Source organism: Nyctibius grandis, chromosome 4, assembly GCF_013368605.1.
Source record: "Nyctibius grandis isolate bNycGra1 chromosome 4, bNycGra1.pri, whole genome shotgun sequence".
NCBI lineage: Eukaryota > Metazoa > Chordata > Aves > Nyctibiiformes > Nyctibiidae > Nyctibius > Nyctibius grandis.
This window is the reverse complement of record NC_090661.1, coordinates 101977602-102004455: the sequence shown is the minus strand read 5'-3', so window position 1 is coordinate 102004455 and position 26854 is coordinate 101977602. Positions and strand designations below refer to the sequence as shown.

The 26854-nt window shown below is 40.1% G+C and overlaps 1 protein-coding gene across 1 annotated transcript in view; it reads left to right on the top strand.

Annotated features, from left to right (window-relative positions):
• The window catches only part of ADAM12 (ADAM metallopeptidase domain 12), a 188849-nt gene that overhangs the window by 101568 nt on the left and 60427 nt on the right, over positions 1-26854 (top strand). Inside the window, exons 4-7 of the mRNA XM_068397466.1 lie at positions 7325-7403; positions 10998-11074; positions 22286-22469; positions 26236-26301. Of these exons, the coding sequence (XP_068253567.1) occupies positions 7325-7403; positions 10998-11074; positions 22286-22469; positions 26236-26301 (406 nt within the window). The remainder of the gene's footprint in view (positions 1-7324; positions 7404-10997; positions 11075-22285; positions 22470-26235; positions 26302-26854) is intronic.

The window sequence follows — 26854 nt, the reverse complement described above, 5'->3', positions numbered from 1 at the left end:
ACTCAGTGATTGCCAGCTAGGGAGGTGGTTTTCTCCCTTCGTTGTTCAGATTTGTTTGCTTAGGCTGTTCTTTGGTTTTCTATACGCTGCAACCTCATTAGTGACTAGTTCTGAAGACGGGATGGTTGTAGGCTTTAAAAGCTGTGCTTGTCCCTCTTGTCTCCCTATGCCCAGCACACCAGACAGCAGCTATCAGTGAGAGTACCTGTGTTTCAATACACTGTCCAGGGACAACTCAGAGCGTGGCTGTCGCTTTTAATGTTGTAGCATGTGTTTATGAAAATCTTTGTTCCAGACACTGGTCCACTCATGCAAGGGGCTGGGAGTAGTATTTTAACACAGACTTCAGTAGACTCAGGATTATATGAATTTCTGCATCAAAAGAACTGGGTAGAAGTACAGAGACATGTTTTTCAAATGTAGCGTATGATCAACTCAAATTGTCTATCTGCAGAGCATGTGAAATAGGCCAGAGGCTACTACCGTAGAGTTACTATTGAAACTTTGGATGCTTGGTTGATTTCCTAGCTATTATAGTTTTATTTTGCTCCTCTCTTTTCCTCAGAATTGTTGTGCTAATTAAGCTCGGCGAATTTCAATCTCTCAGGTTCTTCAGTTATGACATTGCAGTCCCTCTATGGCAGCACACTGGAGTGTAGCGGATAGGATATTATGAAGTGGAGACATTCAATGGGAAAATGTCCAAAAGCATTTCAAATCACTTTAAGATAATTAAACAAGGGGAAAGAAAGAGGCGTGTTTAAAGAATATGTGGTGGTTTTTGCGAATAGGGTGATGTTAGGTGTCTGTGCATGGGAAAGTCATTACCCGTGCTTCACTCATTCATTATATTGTAATGAGAAAGAAGAACTGAAAAACGCCTCTGTGAATGTTGCTTTTGTGAATATCAGGAGGTACTTGCACCGAGACCACCACTGCAGAAGCAGCAGGCTTGAGAGACTTCTTTATTCCTATGGGTATACCTGTGAAGAAATACAGCAATTGAAGAAATAACAGTATAAACTAATTTATAACTAATTCCAGTATAAAGGTCAAAATGACCTGAATTGAGATGCTTAAGAGTTAATGGAGTACACTGGTGTCTGTAGGCAGAGGTTTAGATGACATTTTTTATATCTGCCTATATGCCACCCTGTTTCACTCTCCTCATCTCCCCCGTTTGTGGGCAAGGTTTAAAATGCGTAGCTGGAGGGCTTTTAATAAGGATTTGTATAACAGAGTGAGGCAGTGCTTGGATGGGGGAGAAGACAGGCACTTTATCATTCGGAAGGAGGAGAAAGAGTAACAAGTATCAGTAAAGGTCAGATGTCTGTCTGAGCTGCCGGCAGCATGTCTGAGGAGAAGGGGGGCACCACGGCCAGGTTTGAGTCAGCCTCACACTGCCAGCAGGTTATTATGATCAATGCTCCCACAGAGCAGGCAGAGCAGCTGACTGCCATCATTTAAGAAGTCATAGGAATATTTAATGTTCTTCCTAAAACACTGGTTCTTGAAGTCCTGTAACTATACTGGGATGTTAGTCAAAACCAAAGGTAAGGAGAAAAGTAAACTTAAGATCATGAAAAGTGTATGTTCCTCTCTGAAGCTCAGTAGGTTCACGGCACCTTCTCTATATCCTTAAAAGCAACCCTGTGAAACCTCCTAACCAAAGAGTGCATTACGTGTTGGACCCCGGAACAGAGATGTCCATGCGTGACCATATTTGAAACAAGATTTAAGGTGACAATTATTTGCATTTCCAAAGCTTTCCACCAGATAAGGAGTTGCAGAAACAAAAATGAGATCGTACACCTCAGTGCTGTGAGTCTTGCAGTGTATATGCAGAGTACCCAGATTCATTCCTAGGCATGTCAGACCTCAGAATCAAATATTTGACAAAGCCCTAGCTCAGATTTGAGGGTGCCTTACACCTCCATGAGATTCAAAAGAGAACACAGCTGGTTTTAGAAGTTGCTTGTGGTGTTTCTATTTCAGGCATGGGATTTTAGCTAAGTCTTCAGTTCTTGCTTCACTTTACCCCACCTCAAAGTCCTAGTTAATGCTTGATGGCAGTAGGCAGATCACACCACCTTCCTGGGAGTGTTGGGAGGGTTTGGTCTGCATGTCACAGAGCATCTGCCCAAGAGAAGCAGCCCAGGTCCCTGCTCACTCACTAGCACTAACAATCAGACAGTGCTAGCAGAAGCACGGATTTGTTACTGGAAAAACTTAGGTCTCTTCTGCCTGCCCTGATTCCCTTCTGAAGCAAAGGCTGGGTTTTATGCTCCATGTCATGCCAGAGCAAGGCATGGTCCTTCTGAGATGTGTCAGTGAGCCACACACCACCCAGGACATTGAAGAAACACGTACCAGACTATCCAGACATCATATTGTTTGGCTTCAAACAGTGCTGTTGAATCTTGGTTGCTGGGTGTCACTTTAGTCTCACAGAGCAGCTTTGAGAGACTTGTAGATGCATTGTGATGGATAATGCTGTTGGTGTCTTTCCCCTCATATCTTTATTGCAGGGGGATGACCTGGAACAGGGAGGGCAACCGAAGGCATTTCATCCTAAAAGACAGAGCGAAAAACAAGCCTATGTGCTGTGAGAAAGAGATTTACTCCTTAGGCTTTTGTCTACCAGTTTCTCCTATATCACCAAGGGAAACCGTGGTGTCTGCTCCTACTCTGATAATGTTTAGATTTTTCCTGAGTAGCACTAGCATGAGAAATACACAGCTCTTGTCATTTTTTATAGCCTGATATGCTATACTTGGCCCATGGATGGTTAAGGGAGAATTTGGTAATCATTTGGACCTATCTGAATGATATATGTACCAAGAAGGAAAAGCAATTGTTTCAGCTAATGAAAGAAGTATAACTAGGAAAAACTAGAAAAGGCTGAATATTAGGAAATGCATCATGACAGTAACATCTGTTGGAATGCAAAGTAGTCTCCCTTTGAAAGTGGTGGAATCAGCATTGCTTCCGACACTTGAAGCTCGATGAGACAGAACCTAATTTGATCTACAGCACACTTGGCTTCCAGGGAGGCCGTCTGTATGATCCACTAGACTTTTTCCATCTCTAACTTCTGCGGCTCTGTCTTTCTGACTCTCCCTGGGTGATGAAACATCATTATAACCTTTTGGAATAATATAGTGGTGCCTGGAGAGCAGAGACTGATTTTCTCATTTGCAAGTGAGAGGCAGTATGTTAAATTGCCATTCCTGTCATAAAATGGATTCAGTAAAAAATTTGATGTAGTTGAAACAGGACATTTTCCCTCTTCCAATCAAGCTGCCTAAGACTTCACGTTGCGGGGAGCTGGGAAGGTGAGGATTGGAAGTTTAAATAATGTTCGTGATATTCCCTGAGGCTTAGGTTAGTCGAAGCTTCTTGACACCTGAAAATGTTACAGCAAATCTGACAGGTAAGCTTCCTACTGATTTACAGAGGGTGAGGAAGCCTGTGCTGTGTCTTTCATAGATCAGGAGGGATGAAACTTGTCCTTCTGGGCCATTGAAGACTACATGTTAATCTGGCCCTGGGAAATGTGAAAAAACCCACGGTGCTGACAAACAGAACGACTAAGTGCATAAATAATTTAACTCAAGAATTGCACTTTTGCATTTTCGGAGAATAAATGAGAAAGTTTTGGTGTTGCTTCAATTGATTTTTTTAATCGTATCCAGCAGTTGATGCACTTCTCAATAGCATTTGTTTCTGCCTCTTCATGCAGTGCAAAACATTGATAATCATCTGGTACTGCTGAGCGTTGTAGCTGACAACATTTGAAACTCCAGACATGGTGATGAATTGCACTATGATATATTAATGTTATTTTGATCCCTACTCTTTCAGAATTACATTGATCCAATTAGGTTAAGTAGCTTGCCATCTAAATTAATTTACTTTCCTCTATTAATCTCCTTTACTGTGGGTCAAAACCAGAAATGTAAATCAATCTATTACATTGCATAACTTTGGGGGGCAGGGGAGGGTAATTAAATTACCTAAAAGATACATATGTTGAATTCATTGTTTGGTATGTTAAGCATTATTGCCCTAATTGGAAAGTGAAGTGGTGCACACTCAGTTGTGGAATTAGAGTGCTTGTTACACTTAGTTTTCATAACCTTTCAAGCAATGCCTTTACATGACTTGCTGCCCCTGGATACTAATGCTGCATGCTTATACAGCTATAAAGCTTTTAAGATATTAGGCATTTTGAAAGTGGGGATAACAGCTTCTTTCTCTGCCAGAAATTGTTGGACCCCCTGGCAACATGTCTTGTAGAGGTCCCCAGCCTCTACAGCGTGGAGAAAACCTTTCCTCTGGCTTACTCTCAAACTAGCACTAGCACCGTACGTGGCAGGAAAACAGATGTCTCAGCCATGATGTCTTAGTTACTGAACTGAAGGAGTGTTAATGCAGACTCCTGAAAAAACTTCCTCATTTTCTTAAAAAGATCCTTCTGTGGTACACGAAATTTCCATGATTTGAAATCCTACTTTGGCTTCTACATTGGGGCATATTTTTCATTTTATTAGGTTAGTCCAATAGTGGGACTCCATCATCTTGGTGCTCTTACCAGTATTTCACTACTCACACTGGGAATTCTCGTGTTCAGACAGTATTTTCATCAGGTTAGACAGCAAATTTTCATCCTGATAGGGAGATTGATGACAGCTATGCCAGGAATTTGTTTACTTGCTGTATTTCCTTTGGTAAGTAGAATTGTCCATGAAAGACTCAAATGAAAATGAAGCATTGATGTAAGGGAATAAGATCCAGTGGCTGGAAGCTGAACGTTGCCACTGTCAATCTAGATAGAAAGTGCGGTGCTTTAACATTGAGCTTAATTAACTCCTGGTAAAAACTTAGCAGGCTTGTGATAGCCTCTTCATCACGGGAGATCTAGACAAGGGCTCTATACAGTAAGAAAATGGATCTGGTTCCATCACGGTTATTCACTAGAAGATTAATTCAAGTCAAATGACCTATGTAGTGAGGCAGGTCAGATTGCTGATCACAGCGCTCCCTTCTGGTATTAAAATCTCTGAATCTATGGAATATTTTATTAATCTGTGCCTGAGGGTAGAATGAACAGACGCAGAAAGGTCACCTTTATCATCACTGCTGTCAAACACTTTGGAAATAGCAGAGCACAAAGCGAGTATATTACTCAATCACTTTGCTCTTATGCTACATCTGTTACCCTTTCCCTTCCCTGTATTTTGTCCCATTAAATGAAATCGCTCTTGTATCCTATATGAAACCCCATTTCCAAAACGTGCACAGCAGAACTCTGTTGGCTTCAACAATGATGGGATCTTACCTTTTGCCTTTACAAAGGTAATTAATGCCTGCTAAGCACAGAAGTTAGCAGTGTTGTTACAGAAATAATAATGATGATTAAGAAAGCAGCTGCTCTTTGTGATAATGAGACAGTAGGAAACATGGATACAGCCCACTTTGTTTCAGGCAGGCCTTCTAGAGGCTGCAGGCACAAGAGGCGAGATAAATGTTGGTGTCAAGTGCCCTCCAAGATACCACAGGTTGTTTGAGGTGTCCCTACGGAGCTGGTTGGTGAAATATATAGAGTATCTAAATCAACACTAGATCCTTGGTTGGGCAACCAAATCCTGCTCGAGGTGTGGTGGTTGGCTGAGATCCAGAGCAGCTCCTGTACAACTCACTAAACACTGCAGTGTTTTAACATGCGGAATCTATTAATATGCTAATATTTCCCACAAGCTGAAAACTGTAAAGGGAGAATCTGTGCCTGAATACTCATTGTGTTGGGACTTTGCTATCTTCATCTTTTTACGTTGCCATTTCCTTCTTTTTTTTTTTTCCCCTTTATTTTTTTTTCTTTTTTTGGTCTTGTTTCATTCATCTTTTTTTTCTCTTCTATCTTAAGATAGAGGCTTTTAAAGATGGGTTTTCTCTCTAATAAGTGTTTGTACAGTTCCTAGCACAACAAGGTGCTAGTGACTGAGCCATTGGATATTAATGTGACGCAAATAAATCAGTAATGAAAATTAAATGTTTGTTCATGTTCTAGTTTTAATGTTTATACAAAGTGAAAGAAATGTGTACCGAGACTCTGTGCTATTTCACACTAGTATATATGCAGGAGTGCACCATTAACCAGCTTTAAATAAAAGAAAGGGCCCGGTTTGTTCAAATGAACAACCCAAGAGAGGAATGCTTCTTTGAAGTGGAACAGAATATTGTGGAACACTGTGCCAAAGATTTTCAATAGTCCAAACTCTGCAGTTTTCGGAAGGTGATGGTGGCATTTATCTTTGATTTCTTCTATATTGTATTTTTGCATTTCACTAGAGTGTTTGTCAAAAGTCAAGCACGTTTGTGTTGAGGTACGTAGCTTAACACCTATGTTAGGAGTAAATGCAAATAAGTATTCTTCCTTCTGGCCTTGTTAGAAATGCTCTTTAGACAAGGAGATGAAAAACAGATCAATACCAAAACTCCTTTTTTTTTTTTTTTTTTTTTTTTTTTTTAATAAAAATGCAGATGCTGCTTTCCCCATTCCATGAATTTACTACAAAAAGAAAAGTTTTCATAGTTGTCACACACATGCCCCTCTCTGGAGATTTCCGGAAAATGGTAATTGCAAGTCAAAATTTTTTATATCATTGCCAAAAGCAGAAAGGAAAGTGTGGAGAGAATGAGAACAAAATGTCTCATCAGAGACATGGTCTTTCCCCCTCTCCTGATACATCATTTTGAGACGTTAGACTTCCATTCATGAATATCCTTTTCAGATGATCAGAATAAATCCAGTACTCTTAATTTCTGTAATGTTCTTGTAGTGTTTCCTTGAGTGTCAATGGAAGAAGTTGGTTTCATTTACTGACAGCTAAACTAGTCTTTGGGTGGTCACTTGCTGATGAATACAACACATCATATGATAAAATCAGTAACAGAGGGAAAACATTTTCCTTTTCCACAGGCCACCATTATATAACAATAGCCCAAATGTCTAGATTTCGGATTTAATGTAACAAGTGTTGAAAATGACATGGAAGATTCAATACTGAGCTGTGCTGGCATGCAGTCCTCATTTGGAAGAGAAAGCAGTCTGGTAACTTGTAGTCTTTTCACAATTAACGAAGGAAGTGTTCAGGTACTGCAGCTTCACTATTTGGAGTTATATTTTTCCTTATTTTACACATACTCCCGGTAGTCATTGTATCATTAATGCTCGGCTTTGATCACTATCTCAAACGGAACAACTAAAGGATAAAGTCAAGGTGATGTGGCCTTAATATTATATATGCTTTATTTTTTTCAGGGGCCTGTTAGCCAGCAGCTTCACAGAAACACATTATTTGAAAGACGGCACTGATGTGGTTCTTGCACGCAATTACACGGTAAGGTTGGCGTTTCGTGGGTAGATGATGCTTCATCGTTAAAACCCAAAGTGCTCTCGGCCAGTATCTGAGCCATGGGATGAAACAGCTCGATATGTGATCTTTTTTTATTGTTACCTTCAGTACTTTTTTGACTGCTGTGATCCTACACATGAATTTTTAGAGACAAACTTTAAAGGCAAGCTGTGGGGTTTTAACCAAGTGACTTTTGAGATCTGTAAGATTTATTCAGCTTTTTGGAAATATACCCATTAAAATTTTACAATAAACGCAGCCATTGTTGATCAGTTATGGAGGAAAGTCCTGGTTCAGTTAGGAAGCAAGCCCTAAATATCTGATTTCCATAGTGCAGAAGCTCACATCAGAGGTTTTGAAGGCTTGGGTGTCTTTCCACATTGGGGAAGCCATGGCCGGGGTTTGGTAGAGGGGCTTGGTTGTTTGGATTTATTTTTTAAGCCAGACCATAAGACTGTTATGGATATACTTTTTTATATATATATATATGTGTGTGTATATTTATGTGTATGCGTACATACGTATGAATATGGCTAATACAATCCTTGTCAAAATCAGTAGTTAAAAGCTGCTTTTTATAAGTAAAAAATGCTTTAAGGCAGTAATGTTTTTGTCCTCTGACAGTATGAATGCCTTAATTAGAAACAATGCAGCAAGCGATTTTAATTACAAACTCCATCTTTTATCTGCCTAAGTCCCATAAAGTTTTTGTTATGTTACGTTACTTATTTATTGACGCTGTCAGAAGAGGCATCGTGCTTTGTGTTCCCATCCATAATGGGCTTTGCTGGTATCAGGGAAAGGCATTATTTCTATGCATAACATCTTACTTCTGAAAAAGCATCTTCATTATAGCCCCAGACCTCCCAAGTAACACAATCATTTTGAAAGCTTTCAGTGTTTGGTTTGGTTTTTTTTTTCTGGATGCTTATATCTTCTTCAAAATCAGCTTAATAGAAAATAGTCATTTGTTTTAGAAACAAGAAGGCTCTATAGACTTCTAAAGGAAGTAAAAGGAAAGGAGTGAAGCACACACTTTGACAGATTAACCTACATTAACATGAATATGTGTGCAACTAATGATTGCTAGGCTTTCCCTGGCTAAAAAAAAAAAGTATCAGTTTTCATAATGGCAGTTAGTCATGATTAATACTGACAGTGCATTTTGCTGCCTGAAATATTTTGAAGAGATCAGTGAATTCGTTTTTTATTAAATGCTGCAATATGGTTTAAAACAGATAAGTCTCTGTGATTTTATTTTTATAACTCTTCTTTACTGAGGGCATCAATATAGTCTGTAGCTGAAACCAAATCTAATTTCCCATTGAAAAGTTGCTTAGTCAAATGCTGCTTGGAGGTCAGAGCGAGTCAGATTTGTAGAGCTGTCAGGTGGGGAGTTTCTCTAGCACAATAATCAGTGTCCAGGTTGTTCCTCTGGTTTATAGCACTTGAAAAATTTGCAGTTGTCAAAAGCTGTTATTTCTTAAAGGATCTCAAGTAAGGGTAGAGTACAGTTTTAAGTATGACAAATCAGCCATGGTAATTATTTGGTTTTAGGGGGTCATCCATTTTATATACTAGTTTACAGGAATAAAAAGATTTGATAGGAGAAAAGATCCTGCAGTTCAGTGGAGTTACTGAGCTAGAAATCAATTTTCTACCAGTTCAATTACAGGCCACGGTCTGATACGTTTACATTTTCGATATTGAACTTTGGCATCATACAGCATGTGGATCTCAGAGAAGCTGTGAAATGGGCCACAACAAGGAGCTCAAAGTTAATAAAATGGCAAGTTGTGTGTGGAGAGGGAAAGAAATCAGGACCTTTGCCATAATTCACTGTTTGATAAAGACAGCAGCAGCCTGTGTGGGATGAGACATCAGCGTGCCCTCCTCCTTTCACTGAGGACTGTGCTTAACACTGGTGATGCTAAACCCCAAAGACTGCCTTCTTAAGAGCTCTGAACTGCACCTCTGCCTTGTACTTATTTTAAGGGACAAGAATAAACCTCCTTTATTTTTGAGTTTAGACTGTTTCAGGGTCACTGTATGAGAGTCAGTGCTGAGGCGGGGGGTGTTGTTTTATCTTCTGTCTTATCAACTGGATGCAAGTAACTGGTAATATTAAAATAAAGTGAAATAGTACACTCTTGCTGAAAACTTTGACATCCATTGCAATTGTGACTGAAGCAATCATCCCCCAAAAATTCAGTCTATGACTTCCTCCCTTTTATTGTGGCTTTATCATTGCTAATGTGTTACTGACTCTTATGAGTACTGATGATAAAAATACCCAAGAGTAAAATACTATTGCCCTGTTTCTGTCATTTCTTTCACCGAGAAAAGCTATTGAGATTTGTATTTAGAAAGTCAGATGTTGCTGTTCTGTGTTCAGTTGCTCATGTTGGAAATATAAATGCTATAAACAAATATTTTTCATGGTATGACCTTATTTGCAGAAAATTCATATCTGAATTATTCCATCTTGCCCAGCATTTTTGTGGCTATTGCTTTCTTTAACAAAATCAAGGTGGACTTTAGAAATCTGCTCTGTGAGGCTTCCTAAGTGAAAACCATACCCCAAAACTGAAAAGGTTAATTAATGCAGCTGGATGGATGTGAATGAACCGAGTAATAAAAAGGCACAGTGAGATGACAGGTTGAAGCATGAGTGATAACTTTCCTTTGCACTAATAAGATAGGAACCTTTTACAACAGTGTTTTCAGTTTCCAGGTGACATTCAAAGGAACCACGAGAAAAGATATGCTGGACGTGACACAATCATTGCTTTCCAGCCAGTCACATAATTGGGAATGTAATATAACCTTTAGTCAACAATAAAATTAACCTTGATTCCAGACAGATATGTGTATGTGCTGAGAAAGTATCTCTGTTGTGGGTGCCTTTTGCAAGCAGTGAGTTATTAAGGAAATACAATAACCTGGCTGCAAAATGAAATTGGATTGTTGCCCCTCAAAATAGAAGACCCTCTTACTCTTGGTTGTTCTTAATAACATTCAGCCACTCAGTTGGATAATTCAATAAAAGGTTTCCTTTCCAACCTGCTTCCCTTCCCCTTCAGTTACTCTGTGATTTTTTTTCAAGCTATGGGGTTGGGATTGGCATTTTTTATATTTGCATTTATACATAGCTACCTCCTATAGACATGCATCAATGTAAATGACCTTAAATAAAAATGTGTGTGTCTATAGAAAGTAGTAAAATGTGTCAGCTGATTAATTTTATAAAATATTCCATACTGTAGCTTTAAATAAAATAACACAGAAAAAGGTTGTCAGTCATGCAATTTAAATACCATTGATCCTCTTTTAAAAAAAAAAACACAAAAGAACAACAATAACAAAAAAACCCACCACCCCAACCTTTGGGTTTGGTTTTTTTTTTTTCCATTTAGGAACCCTTTGGACTGTTAAGTACAGTGAATATTTAGTGGGGCAGGAAAGGTGCTGTCGATGTGCTTCTGAATGATACTGAAAACAGCTTTGAAAACCATGAGAAAACGAGAGAGTGAAGAGCTTTTGTGATTACTGAAATGTTTTCTCTTTTTTTGCCATCAGGGTCACTGCTATTACCATGGCAGTGTGCAAGGGTACCCCGACTCCTCAGTCAGTCTCAGTGCCTGCTCCGGACTCAGGTGAGCCGATATTTCAGTAATACTTGAGTTTCTTATGAAACCATTGGGTTTTTGTTTTGCCTTTTAATGAATGTACCAATACCTGTTTTTCAAATGTTGGTACAATCTCTGTAAAAGCCTTTTCCCTCTAGTTGCTCTGAAGAGAAGAAAGAAATAGAAAATGCAGTCTGGGGAGGTTCCATAATGTTCCTTCTGTCTTGCTGCCCATCCTTGTCTATACCCTTTGCAGCAGCGTGGTGCTTGGCACATTTTTGGGCTGGCAGTGCCCCAAAGCTCCTTGTCCTCCTTGTCCTCAAAGCTGTTTCACCAGTGATGGCAGGACTGCTTTGCAGCTGGGAACTCATGCACCATCCGGCAGCCTCATCATTAGGAGAGTTTGCTTTATGAATGTGGCTGTGGAGCTCAATATATTGCGTTCGTGGCAGGTATGACGCTCAGCATTAGGATTTGAGCTTCTTGTTAACAGAAGAATAGCAGGTTCACATTGCTGAAAACCAAATCTCTTCTGAGTTTGAGAAAGGAACAGGCTGACAACATATTAAATACACAATGGACACAGTTCAGGAAACAATTATCTTCCTTACTTGGACAATCAGAGACTGGTATTTACTCACAGAGCTGTTCCAAATCACAGTAATTAACTGTAAATTGGCTCTAGCGTTCTCCCTGGAAAACCCACTTTTCCTGTCAGATTTCCAGCTGTCTCAACCTTCTCTGGGTTTGTTTAATTTATCTACAAAGAGCATGAGTAGCTGGAGGTTTTTTCCCTTGATTTTGCATTTTGTGCAGTAGTGGTATTATCAGAGTATTTATAATGGAGCTCTGGGACAGACAGCAGCAGAGGGAGCAAACAGTTTGTTACCAGGACCCCTCTCCCTGTCTGAGGGACCCGTTTGCTGTAGTGGATGGGATTCCTGTGTCTCATTCCCACGTGGAGAGGGGTTTTATGGGTCCTTCGGTACGTGTCTGGCATCTTCCACAAGTTTACTCTAATTAATCCCTTGCATGGACAATGGTAGTCTGCATTCACCAGTCGTTCTCAGAGTCTGTAAAAATACAATGCAGTGCTCTCAGTATTGTAGTTAAAGGGGTTGCAGTGCTGCAATGTCCACAGGGAAAATTTGCGCCGTGTGGGACAGGGTCTGCACTGATGTCTTGTTCCAGAGCTACCTAAGAAATTAAGAACTCTCAGGAGAAATTATTCTCCACATTAAACGCATTTTCTTTCTTCTCTGATGTGCTCTTTTTACAGTTGTTGAGCTCACAGAGTCGTTTCCCAGTTTTAGGTAGTCAGATATGTCAAGGCAACATATGCTGGCAGTGACGTTTTTCTCTCATCTGGCACTATTGTAGATAAATCCCCAAAGTGCAAGCTGACAGTATATTTTCCTTCCCCATAGGAAAAGCGTAGCAGCATTTTTTTCAGTACAAGTTTTCATAAATTTCCCTGCCAATGCGTGTTTTGCTCTAGCAGGAGATCAGCTGAGGATGTATCTTAGTATCTGTGCCCATTTAGCTGCTGCGTTCGCTGCTGAGGTTGGTTAAGAGTGTCCACAAGCAAGAACAGTTTGTGATAAGGGTGCATGTTGACTTACTCCACAAAACTCATTTCACAGCCTAATAGCCAATAGTAATAACTTCAAGTTATTACCTGTGCTTGATCTGAGCCAGCGATGTCTTTTTGAAAGGTTTCATAATGCACTGCCAGCTTCTTGGACCATCCAGGCCTTCTCATTAAAACTGGTTAAGAATAAAAGGCCAGGCAGTGTGAAAGAGCACTAAGCATCTTCCAGAATCAGGCCCACAGGTCACTGTATACCTCTGCCACCAAAACATTATTGTGTCAATGCGTCCCTTGAGAATTTGGGTGAAAAGATCTAGTTGAAGATGTCTCTGCTCATTGGTTTATGGTGGACTTGGCAGTGCTGGGTTAACAGCTGGACTTGGTGATCTTAAAGGTCGTTTCCAACCAAAACAATTCTATGATTCTGTGATTGCAGGGAGGGTTGGACTAGATGACCTTTAAATGTCCCTTCCAACACAAAGCATTGTATGATTCCATGATTTACTGCATGTGATCCAGTCTGAAATAATACGAGGTGAAATAGGACAGTTCAAAACTACTTCGTGGCTTACCTTGCTGGCAACTTTACTGGCATTACAGCTTGAAAGAAGTTATGGATAGAATAGGGTAGGGTAGGATGGGATGGGATGGGATGGGATGGGATGGGATGGGATGGGATGGGATGGGATAGGATAGGATAGGATAGGATAGGATAGGATAGGATAGGATAGGATAGGATAGGTGTACTTGCCCACCAACTTGCTGGAGTAGGGATTCTTGTTTTTCCATGGCATGATAAAGACTGCAAGCTGCAGGGGTAAAGACATAAGACATCGTGTGGCCATGGAGCCCCAGGTGAGGACAGTCCCTGAGGCAACCATTTCGCTTGCTGCAGCCAGTGGAAGGAAAGTCTGGTCTCATTCTCAGTCTGTTCCTGGCTTTGTGACAGTTTCTAAGAAAATGGGACAAATCTTTCTGTCTCAGTTTCTCCATCTGTGAAATTCATTCAATGATTCTTACCTACCTCACACGGCTGTTCCATGGGGCTAAAGTTTAAGTGTCTGAAAACATCTAATGAAAGGAAGTGCAAGCTGTTAGCTCACTGAAATCTCAGAGCACTAATATCCTCCCACTCCGACTAGACAAGCACCCTGGGCATTGTTCCAGGTGTGGATAGGTAGGGACTGTGTCTTTTCCCCCAGATTAGGAGAGTTCATTAAAAGACAGGAAGCTAGTCATAAAGAATAGGTTCCACATTTTAGCGTGCTCTGAAGCCTGAGTGCTCAGGGGTAGTCATAGAAGCAAAAAGGATCACAGGAATTACTGAGTCATAAATAGAGGATAGAACAAAAACCCTCATTACCACTTTATAAATCCATAGTGCACTTACGTCTTGAATTCTGCAAGCAGTTCTTGTTTTCCCCTCCCCATCCCCATCTCAGAAAAGGAAGCATTATATCCAGAAAAAGTACAGAGAAGGGCAAAAATTATGATCAAAGGTATGGAACAGCTTTTATCCAAGGAGAGAAAATAGACTAGGATTTGTCACTTTTGAGAGGAGCTGACAGAGAAAAGGGCTATGATGAAATGAGGTTGAATGTCATGCTGAAGGGGGGACAATGGAATATCTTTCATAACCCCAAAATTAGGAGACATCAAATTAAACTTTAGAACAAAGGAACTTGATTCACCACATAATGAAGCTGTGGAGCTCACTGTCACAGGTGGGTGTCGATGTGGAAAATATCAGTAGATTCAAAAAGATGAGACAATTTGGGGAGGGGAGCTGGGGGAGCCTCTCCAGGGCTGTCAAACCCAAAGATGTCCCTGACACTCATGCTGTCAGAGCTGGGGGTACCAGCTGGGGTGTGCTTGTTGCATTCTTATCTCTTACCCCCAAGTATCTGTTGTTGGCCAGGGCCAGAGACAAGGTTTTGAGCTGGAGCAACCTTGCTCTGACCTACTGCAACCATCAAGTTCTTACCTACAGTGCAGCCACATGGCTGAGCATTCGAGATGTGTTATTAGCTTGTAAATATGACATGATTACTCTGTGATGAGCTACAGGAAGAATCAAGTATGAAATCTGCAAACGAAGAGAGGTTTGACTAGTCTACGTTTTTCAGGCAGGTAGAGGGGGTGAGATATAAAGATAACTGAGAAGTAGACTCGGCTCTCTTATACACAGACACTCACGTATTCCAGCTATGTTACATCCTCTCAGACATAACATCCGAGGGCCTCGCTTCACGGAGGATTACAATGGCATAAATAGTTGGATTGACACTGATAACTGCCTAAAATGCAGGTTAGAGGAGAATATAATCATGCCATAATCTGTATCCTGCTGGCTCCTCCGGAGGAGGAAGAGCTGAATGGCAGAGAGGAGGCAGTAAATGCTGAATGCACGAAACGGGAACAATGGGCAATCAGGATTTCTGGCGCTTCCATCTGGATAAGAAAACCAATTAGACTGTCAAAGTTTGTGGGAAGGTGAAGGTACAACAAAGTCAAGTCGTTTCCTTCCTGTCCTTAGGAAATACCCTTCTGTTTATCTAGCTTGGAGGCTCTTCAAGTTTTTAGCAAATAATTTTGGCTTGTAGCCACCACACACATCTTCTAGGATAAATTTGTATAGACTCAAATGATTTCTCCCTTATTACTTTCTCTGCAAGTGCAGAACCCAGCAAATACACACAAAAATGCAGCCTGAAGAAGAGCACCATCTCCACGGTCCAGGGGCTGGCAGGGGATGCTGGCACAGGGACATGCAGCTACAAAGGCATCCGCAGTGACCTCTCTGGTGGGGGAAGCCTGAGAGGTGCTCTCAGAAGTGGCTCGGTAGTTTAGGGATACAAATCTCCCAGAAAGCCTTTTCTTTCTAAAACACCAAAATGCTCTTGAAATCCAAAGAATCCCTCGGAGATACCCAATTGCTAGATAATAAGCCTAAAAGTATTCAGTCATTGTCCAGCCTCACCAGCGACAGAAAGATGCTGTGTCCAGAGCGACAGTGATGGGGGTAAGGTCCCAGAACCGAACACACAGTCATTTTTAATGGGTTTACATGATTACACTACACAAGGCCACCAGTTCTAGAGCCATCCATTTTTCAAACAGTCTGGCTGAACTCGCTGCATTCCAGACACCGTCAGCTGAAGGGGGGATTTAAATATGACACTCCAGACACCAACTATTTAAAAAAGGAATGGAAGTAGGAAACCAGTGAGAAAAAAAATTAAATTCCTCATGACTCCTCAAGCATGACTTCCCCACTGAAGGGGAGATTTCATCCAAAAAAGATGTTAGGAGAAAATTCCAGCTGAGAAAAGCACCACTTTGGGTGTGTGCTTTTTCTCCATACTTTCTGAAGAGCTTTTAGTTCATAGAAACATCTCACACGGTTTGTAAGTTATCTGACCGTGAAACTACTGGAGGTTTTCGAGCTTAACGGTCCAAAGCATTCAGCTTCTGGGGTTTCATAGCTTCTGTATTCTGTCTGTTCAAGTGGTAAACAGCTCCTGGATCACAATCACCTCTGTGATCTGAGGTGAACGTTATCTCCATTCTTTGAGAATTGCGTGCACGCTGTCCCCGGGTGCACAGGAATCCCCCAAGCATCACTGCTGCCGCTGGGACAAATGTGATAGATGGTCTGTACCTGGCTGAGCCTGCCCCTTCTCCATCAAGCCTGTGTCTGACAGCAATTAATTTAAAAAGAAAAACAAAAAACTGAAACTAAAAATATTTTTACACGTTTTGTGACTTGAAAAGACGTCCTCTGAGCCGTACTGTGATGTGCATGTTTGAATCAAGCTTTCTTTTGTTGTTAGGCCATTTGCTGCACAGTGCTACAAAATGTGCTCACTAAATTGGCACTGATGCCAACATCTCCTTCCTTCTTCATTTTTCTCTGCTTTCCTTGGTCTGTCTTGTCAACCTCCCAGTTGAGCTCACACGTGACACTTTCTCTGATAACACAATTACTGTTTCTTGCAACCCAAATGCTGGACATGAAATTGCATTATCGCTTTAGATTCAAGTAACTCCCTGTTTAAATTCCAGGCATCAAAGTTGCAGACCAGTATGCATTCACTCTGGACAAATCTGTCTTGCACTGAGAAAGGATTAAGTGCTTGCTACAGCAGTCTCTGGGTATGGCTACATTTTAGACACTGTGCTAAAGAATATATTTTCAGGTTAATGAAAGGCATTGGCTGGAATGAAACATATTTGATTAATGATGTGTCTGCGTGAGAACACCTCTGCCACTGCTGCAATATGTAAACCCAATAATCCTGCTGCTTTAACCTCCCTTGGAGATGTTGCCCTTTGTTGATTTGGGTCAGACTTGTTATGTTACCGGAATCCTGATGTGCAGTATAGTAGGCTAATGGTATTGCTTGGGTCTTGTGTGATGCTCTTCATCAATAGGTAACCATTGCGTGTGGTTACTAAAATTTACCCCATTTTAAAGGTGGGGAACTGATGCAGAAAGGGATGAATTGCCTGTCCCAGGCTGCCCAGGGAGCAGTGGTGGAGACAGGAGTACTTCTGTTTCTGGAGTCCAGCTCCCACTCTCTGTATTTCTCATTCCTTTAAACTTAAAGAATGAACAAACCATTTCAAAAATATCTAAAGATCACTTAGCCCATTAGAAAAACAGTCCACAGATGATCTTGTTCATTTATCCCAATAGTATTATATCGGCAACTAATTAAAACAGACTAAAAGTGAAGTTTTCATTCACTACTTCATTTTTCTTCCTTTTTTGTTTATTTGCCTGCTTAATTGCGTGGGAATTTGTTATACAAAGTCCTGAGAATGTAGAATTGATAAGAAAAATAAATAAAAATGCCCCATCACTTTACGGATCACCTTCTGCTATCATGCCTGTTGAGAAACGCTGCGGTGAGTAACTGCTGTACCCCCATCCTGAGCATCATGAGAACAACACTCCAGGTGCCACATGGCTCCAATTCTGCTCTCTATTCACCTAAAACTCCCATTGAAATTGGTGGTAGCTGTGGGATCAGACCCTTCCTTTAGAAGCTGTAGCATTAATTACGAAATGAAGGTGCTGTAGGTTTTTAAGTGGCACTTTGAGTACTGCACAGCCTTCATGTGAATATGTGGTGTGTCAGCATGACAGCCCTCTATAGTCTTAATTAATTTCTTACAAACTGGAAACATCTACATTCCTCTTCCAGTGGTAATAGAGCTTTTTATGATTATTGTTTAGAAATGAGTATAACTTTGAGCTTTATTAAAACCAAATGTTTAATTGCATTCGCGGGTATCAGATTTATTGATTTACTTAACTTTCCCCGTACAGTACAGCAGCATAATATATCGCAGTTTCATATAATGCTGTCCTAGCCAAGTTTTACTTCAGCATCACAATTTCTCAGACAAGTATGCATTGATGGTTTATGTTGGCAGGGCATGTGCTTCTGCTGACAAGTTGGAAAAGAAAAATCCGATTTATATTTTGAGATTTCCTAAAGCCTGTTGATTTATAAAATATGACTGGCCTGGCATTAGCTTTTGTTTTGGTTTTTCTTTTTAAGAGGAAAAAAATATCACATTTGACTTTATCGACAATTTAAATAGTGGAATTATTCCATCAAATTACATTTCCCTAATTGAGAGATTCCTGGCAAGTTAAACAGCAATTAATAACAAATTAATTATTTAAGATATGTTTTCATTTCTTTTTCTTTTGAGAGGGAGGGAGTTCTTCCATCACAGGCCATCTCATATACACGTTCCCTGTGTGTCCATGTGGCAGATCATGGCATACAGTAGGCAAATACCAACGAGTCACTCGTGTTTAGAGGTGATTAGCAGCAACATGGATGTGGTTTATTTGCTTCCAGTTGGCTTGGAGCCTGTGAACTGATGTCTGGACATACTGTATGATATAGATTTTTTTTTTCCCCTCCCTCTCTGCTACCAGTGAAGAAAAGGACAGCCTGATAGTTTTAGGTAGGGTTTGAATTGTCTCTTGTCTTTCCTGCCTGGTTCATTTGCAAGATCTTTCTGACTTCCCAGCATCAGTATAGTTTGTGACTGGGGAAAACACAGATGCCATGAATTAGATACCTGGAGGCCAAAAAGTATATACTTTATATTGCATTTTCCCAAATATTTATAAGCTTGGAATTCTGGTAGTCTTTGCCTGGTAGAGGGAATGTTAGAAATCCCACAGATTTCAGTAGGAGAAATTGGTCTTAAAGGATAGCCACTGCTTGAGCACTCACAGAGTTGCTGAAATCCTTTTGGGGTTCCTTATATCATTGCTTGTTGGGGATCTGTAGTTTAATACACTGTCTATTTGCCACGTTGGAAAACATTATATTATTTAACGTTAATGCCTCCTGAAAAATGGAAAAGTTACCCCATCTTGGTCTTTGGGGAACGTGGGCTGACTCAGGAGTGTGGAGAACCATGTTCAAGAGGAAGACACAGAACCGGTGCAGGAGTAACAGAGGCTTTTGTGAAACACCTGGCAAAACTGGAAGGGAAAAGTAGTTATGGGTTTATTTTACTTGCATCAAATTTTTAGTACTGAATGACTGGTAAGTATTGTTCATCTAATCCTGCCACACCAAAAAAAGAACGAAACCATAGCTTTTGAGTAGGTAGATTTTCAAGGTGCTGTGCTTGGCACTGATCAATGGGGGGAAAATGCAATTGTAGGAAAAGAAAATTAGTCAAAAACAGAGAGCTGGCCAAGAAAATTCATATTTGATATTCATTATCTTATTACCGGTGGTCACAAGCCAAGTGCTGATATCCTGTAGGCAGCACTCAAAGGATAAGTGTGCATTAAATGAAAAGTATATTTTCCTTTATGCCGAATCTGCAGATTTTTTTTTTTTTACCATGGAATTGCTTCATATGGAAAAGTGGAACTGATCTTAAAGGCTCGTGCTGTCACTTGGGGTGGGAGTCTCAGTGGCAAGTTGAACAGGCTGCCCTGGCTCTGGCATGCTCAGTAGAAAACATAATTAATCACTCGGGTGTCTGATCATTTGTCCATATCTTCTGCAGTTAAAGAGAATGAAGGGTAAAGAAATGGTTATTTAGTTGTTTTAGACAGTAGCTGAGTATGCAAGGGCTATATTGGAAACCTGGCATTGATGTGGCATGTTTTGGCTATTAACTCTTGACAACAAGATGCTGGCTTTAAAAAAAAAAAAATGAGGGAGAGAGAGCTTTACCCAGTAAAAGGATACTACTAAGTCTCTCCCTTTCTAGTGTAAATAATTAAAGAAAATTATTGAAGTCTATATTTTTTTAAGTTAGTGTTCTAAGCAGGATAAAGTTTAACATTAAAAAAAAAACCTTCATGGTTTTTTTGTTGTTTTTGAATTGTCAGTAAAGGGAGATGGTCAGGCTGGCCCATTTCAAACAGCGACTAATGGACTTCTGCCTCTGTTGCTGGTTCCAGCTGCCTCCAAAATTAAATGATTAATTGCACAAGGGACAGACAACAATCCTTATTTGATTATGCTGATTACAGAGTTGCTGATTATTGGAGTAAAGGGAATATATTGCCTAAGTTTCCTAAATTCTTCAAGGAATAAGGCAGATCTGAAAATAATTTAGAACTGGAGGGTGTAAGGTTACTGAAATCATGGGGTGACCCACTCGGAGGTCTCTCATATGTCACGCATGTTATGGTGTATCCTGGCTGGAGCTACACAAGGGTTGCTGCGATAAATCAGCCCTGCTTTTCCAACTGTGATCCATCATACACAGCATGCATGTGCAATGGATAAATAATATATCTTACCTAATTTGCCCAGGGTACTAAGGAAGCTACAGATGAATTATCAGACCCTGACTCTTGGTTCAGATCGGTAACGCAGGGTCCTGCGAATGCTGTTGCACAGCCTTTAATATCACTTTTTTTTTTTTCTTCTCTGGGATTTCTAACTGTTCTAGTTAACAGTAAAATGGTCAGCTGTTGGCTTGGCTGAACTGATGCTAATGATGTTTTGTAGCAAAACTGCACAGTCACCTTGGAACGAAAATCTCAGTTAAGTGGTTAGGAGGCCAAAGACTTTGAGTTTCTTCACCATATCTTGCTAACAATAGAATACTTAGGGCAGCTTTTTCCTAATAATTTTACTTTTTATTTTTAAATCAGTCTTTATGGTGTCATTAATCTACCTCTGGGTCATTCCTCTTTTTCCTTTTTTTTCTTTTTTTTCTTTTTTTTTTTAGCTTTCTGCAGAAGAATTGTGTAGAGACACTATCAGTCTCACAGTGGTTGTAGTATCTTACCTTTGTTGCAGTACAGACAGAAATAAAAAGAGCAGACACTTCCTATACAGCAAAAAGACACACTAATAAAATACAGCCAGCTTTGGGCTGAAAATAATTGCTGTTTAATAGCATATATAGGCAGTATAGCGCAGTTTAGAGGAGGAACTGAGGAAGAATGCCTTGGCCAATTAAAAGTTTCATGGAATTCCAGGTAGGTAGACTGTAATTATTGCTGCTGAACCTTTGCCAGTTCTTAGGGATTAATGCCTTCATAACTTAAAGACAGAGAAGAAATTAGTAATGCAGTGCACTATTCAGTGTAGAGTCTGATTGATGAATGCTTACAACACCCAGAAGCAAATGCTTATCCCTAGTTTAGAAAAGAGAAATGGGCTTTAAAGGGTGCCTTCCTCTGGTCACACAGTTACCCAACACAACCTGATGTCCAGCTGGATGTAGGGATTATCTAGGACCCTGCTGGGTGGTTGGCAGTATGTGTCAGGATGCAAGGTGGGTAGACACTTGCAAGTTAGGCACAGAATATTAAATTCCTTTCTGCCCTGTCTGTAAACCTATTTCATGTCTTCTTATGCTGTGCCAGCCCTGATGTGCAGTAGAGCAGTCTTCTTACTCTGTGGTCCTACAGTTGCAGTTATGATTACTAATTCCAGTGGTATTGTTGGAGATCATCCTACTTTATGCCATATAGTACCAGAAATACTGTTCTAGCATAGCAGACCATGAGAGAGCAGGTGGTAGTGCTGTAAAAACTATTATTTTGGGTAGTAAAACGTGTTAAACAGGAACCCACTGGTTAATATATTTGAGCTTCATTCTGCTGCCCCACTGTGCAATATTTAATAATCCATTTTGATACTGCAATGCCTCTTTCATCTGGCAGAACTGATGCTTGCGTCAGCATTTGGTTTGAAAGGTATAATGCCTGCTGCAGATCATAATGAATACTTTCACTCTGTACCTTTTCTTACAAAAGCATTTCACCACGCTTTTGTTCATCACTGTTTGCCATGGGTCCTCAGAAGCCCAGTCATCGTGACTGCACTCAGCAATGGCAATGCATCACTGCGAGAATGGAAAACACATAAAAAACAAATGTAATTTTGCTCTACAGTACAGCACTTCAGAAAAGTAAAATTTTCTTTGAGCCATTGCTTCTTTTAAAGTATAGTGTGCTGCAATGACAAATGCACAGCTTTGATGTTTCCTGCTCCACCTGACCATGACATTGTGAATCAGTGTTATGCTTTTTCACACTCTATCATTATTAAAACCTGTTGTAAATTTTTTGTAGACAAACATACGTCGTCTCTTGAAAACTGTGGATCTTACTCTAGTCTCTTCTGTAACAGGGGAATTATTGTATTTGAAAACAAAAGCTACATTCTGGAGCCCTTAGAAGGTGCTACAAGTGAACACAAGATCTACCGAGCAGAGAATCTGAAAATAGCCCCAGGATCTTGTGGCCACCAACTGGACATCTCTGCCATGAGAGCTGATGACAATGACACATCACACCATTCTCAAGCTGGCAGGGTAGGTGGATGATGCACTTTTATGTTTCTGGTTTGCTGAGTATGTCACTGCTAGCATTTCCATATTACTGTCCACCATACCTCTGTTGCAGAGTCCCTACAGAGAAAAACATTAAATCATCTGATTTCTGTTGACGTCGTGTTCTTAAGTGCATGCTTAAAATTAAGCAAATACTTACACACTTTGCTAAAGCTTTATTGCTTTTTCTTGATCCTGCACACATAATTTGCTTTTTACTTTCTTTTTGGTAATGACATAGCACAGAAAAGTTTATGATTTCATATTATGGTAATATATTTTTGTTCATATATGATTATTACAAGAATTTAGGACCCCATAAGAACACTGAGCAATGTCTGCAAAAGTTCTTGCCCACCCAAGATGGAAGAGAACATGATAGCTGTGATGCTTTGCTAACATTAGATTTTGAACCTTTACATTCTAGCAGGGAAGTATCTTATGCAGACAAAACAAATTCTCACCATTTTATTTTAGAGATATATTGTTGTAATTGTTTCTGTGTAGGAAGAAATGCACTCAATATGAAATGCATCTAGCTAATGGAAACCGTAGAAAATTAAATGAGCAAAAAATCAGGAAGAGGAAATACTGTAATAAGTTCATCTGCATATTGGATGGGGATTGTAGAAAAGACTGGTTTAGGTGCTCAGAAATCATACAATGATACAAATTTGCCCTCAGCATTTATTAAATGTCACGTATTGGGATTTATACTTACATGTACTACTAAGCCCTTACATCAAGTTAGTTGTTAAGGAAAGCAACTAAATGGCATCTGTAGATAATTTTTATGTAGTGGAATTACGTTATTTTACATTTTAGGAATATTAAATATTATATCTAATGCATTAGCCTTTGCATACACCATTTTCTGGGCTAAGCTCGTTTCTGAAATACGTGTAGGTTGAAAGTATTGGAAAAATGCTTTTCACAACTTTATTAAGGTTGCCCCAAAATCTTTTGGCTTTTGACTGAATTTCACCGAGGTAATCAATGTAACATTAGGCAACTGAAATAAAATGTGTGCATACAAATAGCTGATAAAATCAAAGCAATTTTACTATTGCCCTCATGGTTCTCACATTTTGTTGATGGCTTCATCTACGTGCCAGAATTCACCTTAAATATCTGAAAAAAATATTTTTGCTGTGGTTCAGTGGACATAATTATAAAAACTGTCAACAGTCACATCACGTGGATAGGTACAATATATGTAATGAATATGTTGGATATGCTTCTAATGTATGAATTTTGAAAGTTGTCAAATGTAATGTGTGGAGTGAGTTTTCACATTTCAATGTTGTCATCAGCTAAATAGACTGTCAGGACATGCTGAATAAAGATGACCTGCAAAATATAGAGACATAAAGCTGCTCCACATTACACTGGGTGACAGAAGTAAGCAGAAATCTAGTCTCAGTTTCAGGGCATGATGGAAATTTTGCGTTTCTTGACAGGTTTGGAGGGAGGGTTTTATTCATTTTTTTTCCCCTGACCCTTCACTCAACAGCCTGCACTAAATTCTTATTGAGCAGAGCTGAAATGTGAGATCAATATAGCACAAAGTTAGAGTAGCCTTTGGATTAGATTTAAATACAGATAAAAGATGGGACAAACAGCAGACTCAGCTTCCCAGATCAAACATGAGGTTTAACAGAGCAAGTCCGATAATGTAGCAGATGTGTGCAGACATATTTTGCCCCATTGGAGCTGGGTCTCTGTAAGTACTGGGTCATTTCATAACTCAGTGGACCCTCAAATTGCAGCAGGGAGTGTGTTTTCCAGTTGAGCACCATTGAGATAAGATCCTACAGAAAGCAAGCGTGATGTGTAAAACACCTCTACAGTATGGCTTTTCTCTATATCCACACAAAATCTATGATTCTATGAAAAAAAGCCACTTTGGTGGTGCTGGTGGACCACAGATCAAGCAGGTGAGCCATTTGGGGCAAGTGGATCACAGAGAAAGAGAGAGGCTGCAACACTGCAGCGTGAATCCAAGCCATGCCAGTTCCCAGGGAGAGGAGCATGAGGAAGGACCACAGTGGCATGGGACAGCAGTTTTGTGATAGGATCAGGTGTGGTAGAAGCAGGGGAGAAAGGCAACGGTGAACAAAACAAAGCATCTACTGCTGTTCCAGGAGCAGAGGAGGGGACATGAGGACTCCTTGGTGTCCTAGTTCCCAGCCAGCATATCACCAGGCACCGCTGATGACCAGCGTGGCAGATGAGGTGTGGGCATGTGCACCAAGTCTGTGCACACACCATGACCCCATGGTGGTGTCAGTTGCCTCCAGCAGAGCACAAGAAGGTGACAGAGAACCTCAATACCAGGAGAAGTTGTAAGAATATCTACTTGAGCTCATTTGTCAGACCCTCTAATAAGTGTAATCCTGTGAAGTGTTTGTATCATTGCTGTTTAGTTCATTAATGATAGATTTTACTGCTTTCTCAGTTCATAAATACTGTCCAAATGGAACTTAACTATTTTCCAGTTATTGTAGCTTGAAGGCTGTGTAACACTATTAAATATGAGTTTGAAAGTCAGAGTTACTAAAGGTTACATATGTCACTTTCCTCTAAACACAGTGCTGCTTGCAAAATATTCAAAATCATTAATCTCCAGATAACAAAGAGGAGCACTTTGGTAATGTGAAGAAAACTTTGTGAAATTTGGCTGGAAGGTGATGTCCAGCCTTGGCTTAGCTTAGGGGATCACACAGTTTGCCTTGGAACAGTTTGCTTTGGAAAGCTTTAGTCATGTTTTAGGTTATAGAGCATTGGTTTAGTTCAAGACATCATGGTCATTAGTAGGTCAGACATCTGCTTGAGCTCCTTAAGTTCTGGCATGAAGATCAGATATGCTGCTGAGACCTCTTTTCCCTAACTGTCTTATTCCAGAAATAAGGGAGGAATGATAGAATAGATGCTCAGCTGCTGTAGATCACAGAACCTTTACAGGCATTAATAAGTCATTTAAATTTAGGGTAGCAGAGGAGCTGTGCTATGATTAGTACTATTACAAAATCATTTCACTTTCTTCAAAGATCTTTTTGCATCTAAGCATTATGATTCTTTGAGACCTGCATTTAGGACTGCAAGTAGCGTGACCAGCTGTTTTATATGAATATACAGTTACAAAATTAAATGTATGCCTTCCGTTTTTAGAGTATTAGTTTGCTTCCCCAGACACTGACAGTTCGTTCCAGGTTTTTCTGCAGTTTTTGGCCTTGGGGTTTTTCTTCCTACGTAATTCATCAGTTGACCACTTGATCTCTTCTCTGCTTCACTCGATATCCCTTTATCTCTCATTTTTCTTAGTAGCCAATTTGTCCATTTTGTGAAATGTTTGCTAAAAGTCATCTCATCATTTCTTTAAGCGTGCCTTGGAAATAGCAAAGGTCTTTCTGCTAGAGATTATATTCTTCTGCAAGGAACGATAACTCAAACTTTTCAACTGCAGAAAGCTGAAAGGTTGAGAGAGACTTTGCACAACTTTCCTGCTTGCTATGGTCAAATCCTGGGATATTTTTTTTTTGTAAGTACCACGTAGACTATTTCTGTTGTAGTAGATAAAAGGAAAACTTCCACGAGGAATACAATAAAAATTTATATGTAGTGAAATCTTTGGAAGTCTGAGATGTTACGAATCTCCTCTTGCAAGCACTTTGTTGGACTGAGGCAGAGCTGATTCCAAGGTGACTTAGTGCAAAAACAAAATACAATTGTCATCTTTTTTTGACAGTACAAGAGGGAGACTCTGAAGACAATGAAGTATGTGGAGCTTGTTATTGTGGCAGATAATCGTGAGGTAAGAAACTTAAAACTAAAATGTTATGGGAAGCACGGGTATTGCAAGTCATGTGCTTCAGACAGTAACGTGGTGGTTTTCAAAAGTACAGCTTCTTCCCTCATTAGGGCTAAGCAATGGAAGGCACTATTAAGACAGGGCAACACTCAGTCAGTTGTAAATGTTTCTTGCAATACTTCGTAAGGAATTTGACTCTCAAATAACTGGGAAGAAGAAGTAAATACAAATTCGCTGCCCAGGATCTCCTTGAGCTCGTTAAGTCTTCATTGCCATCACTGCCTCTGCCCTCAGCAGGACCCTCACTGTTTGGAAGACACTGTAGGATCCTGCACTAGCTTTTGAAGGAGTACTTTACCATCCCATTGCGTGAAGCACGACTGCCTTCCTGATGGTTTGCAAAGAGAGCTTCAAAGCGAGTAACCAGGGCTGGCTGTAGGAATGTTCCAGTATGTTGAATGGCAGCCAAAGATCTAAACCTTGGTTTGAATTATTTTGCTACTTACATTTTTTTCATCTCCTTGAACACTGCTAGTTAGGGAATTACAATCTCTCT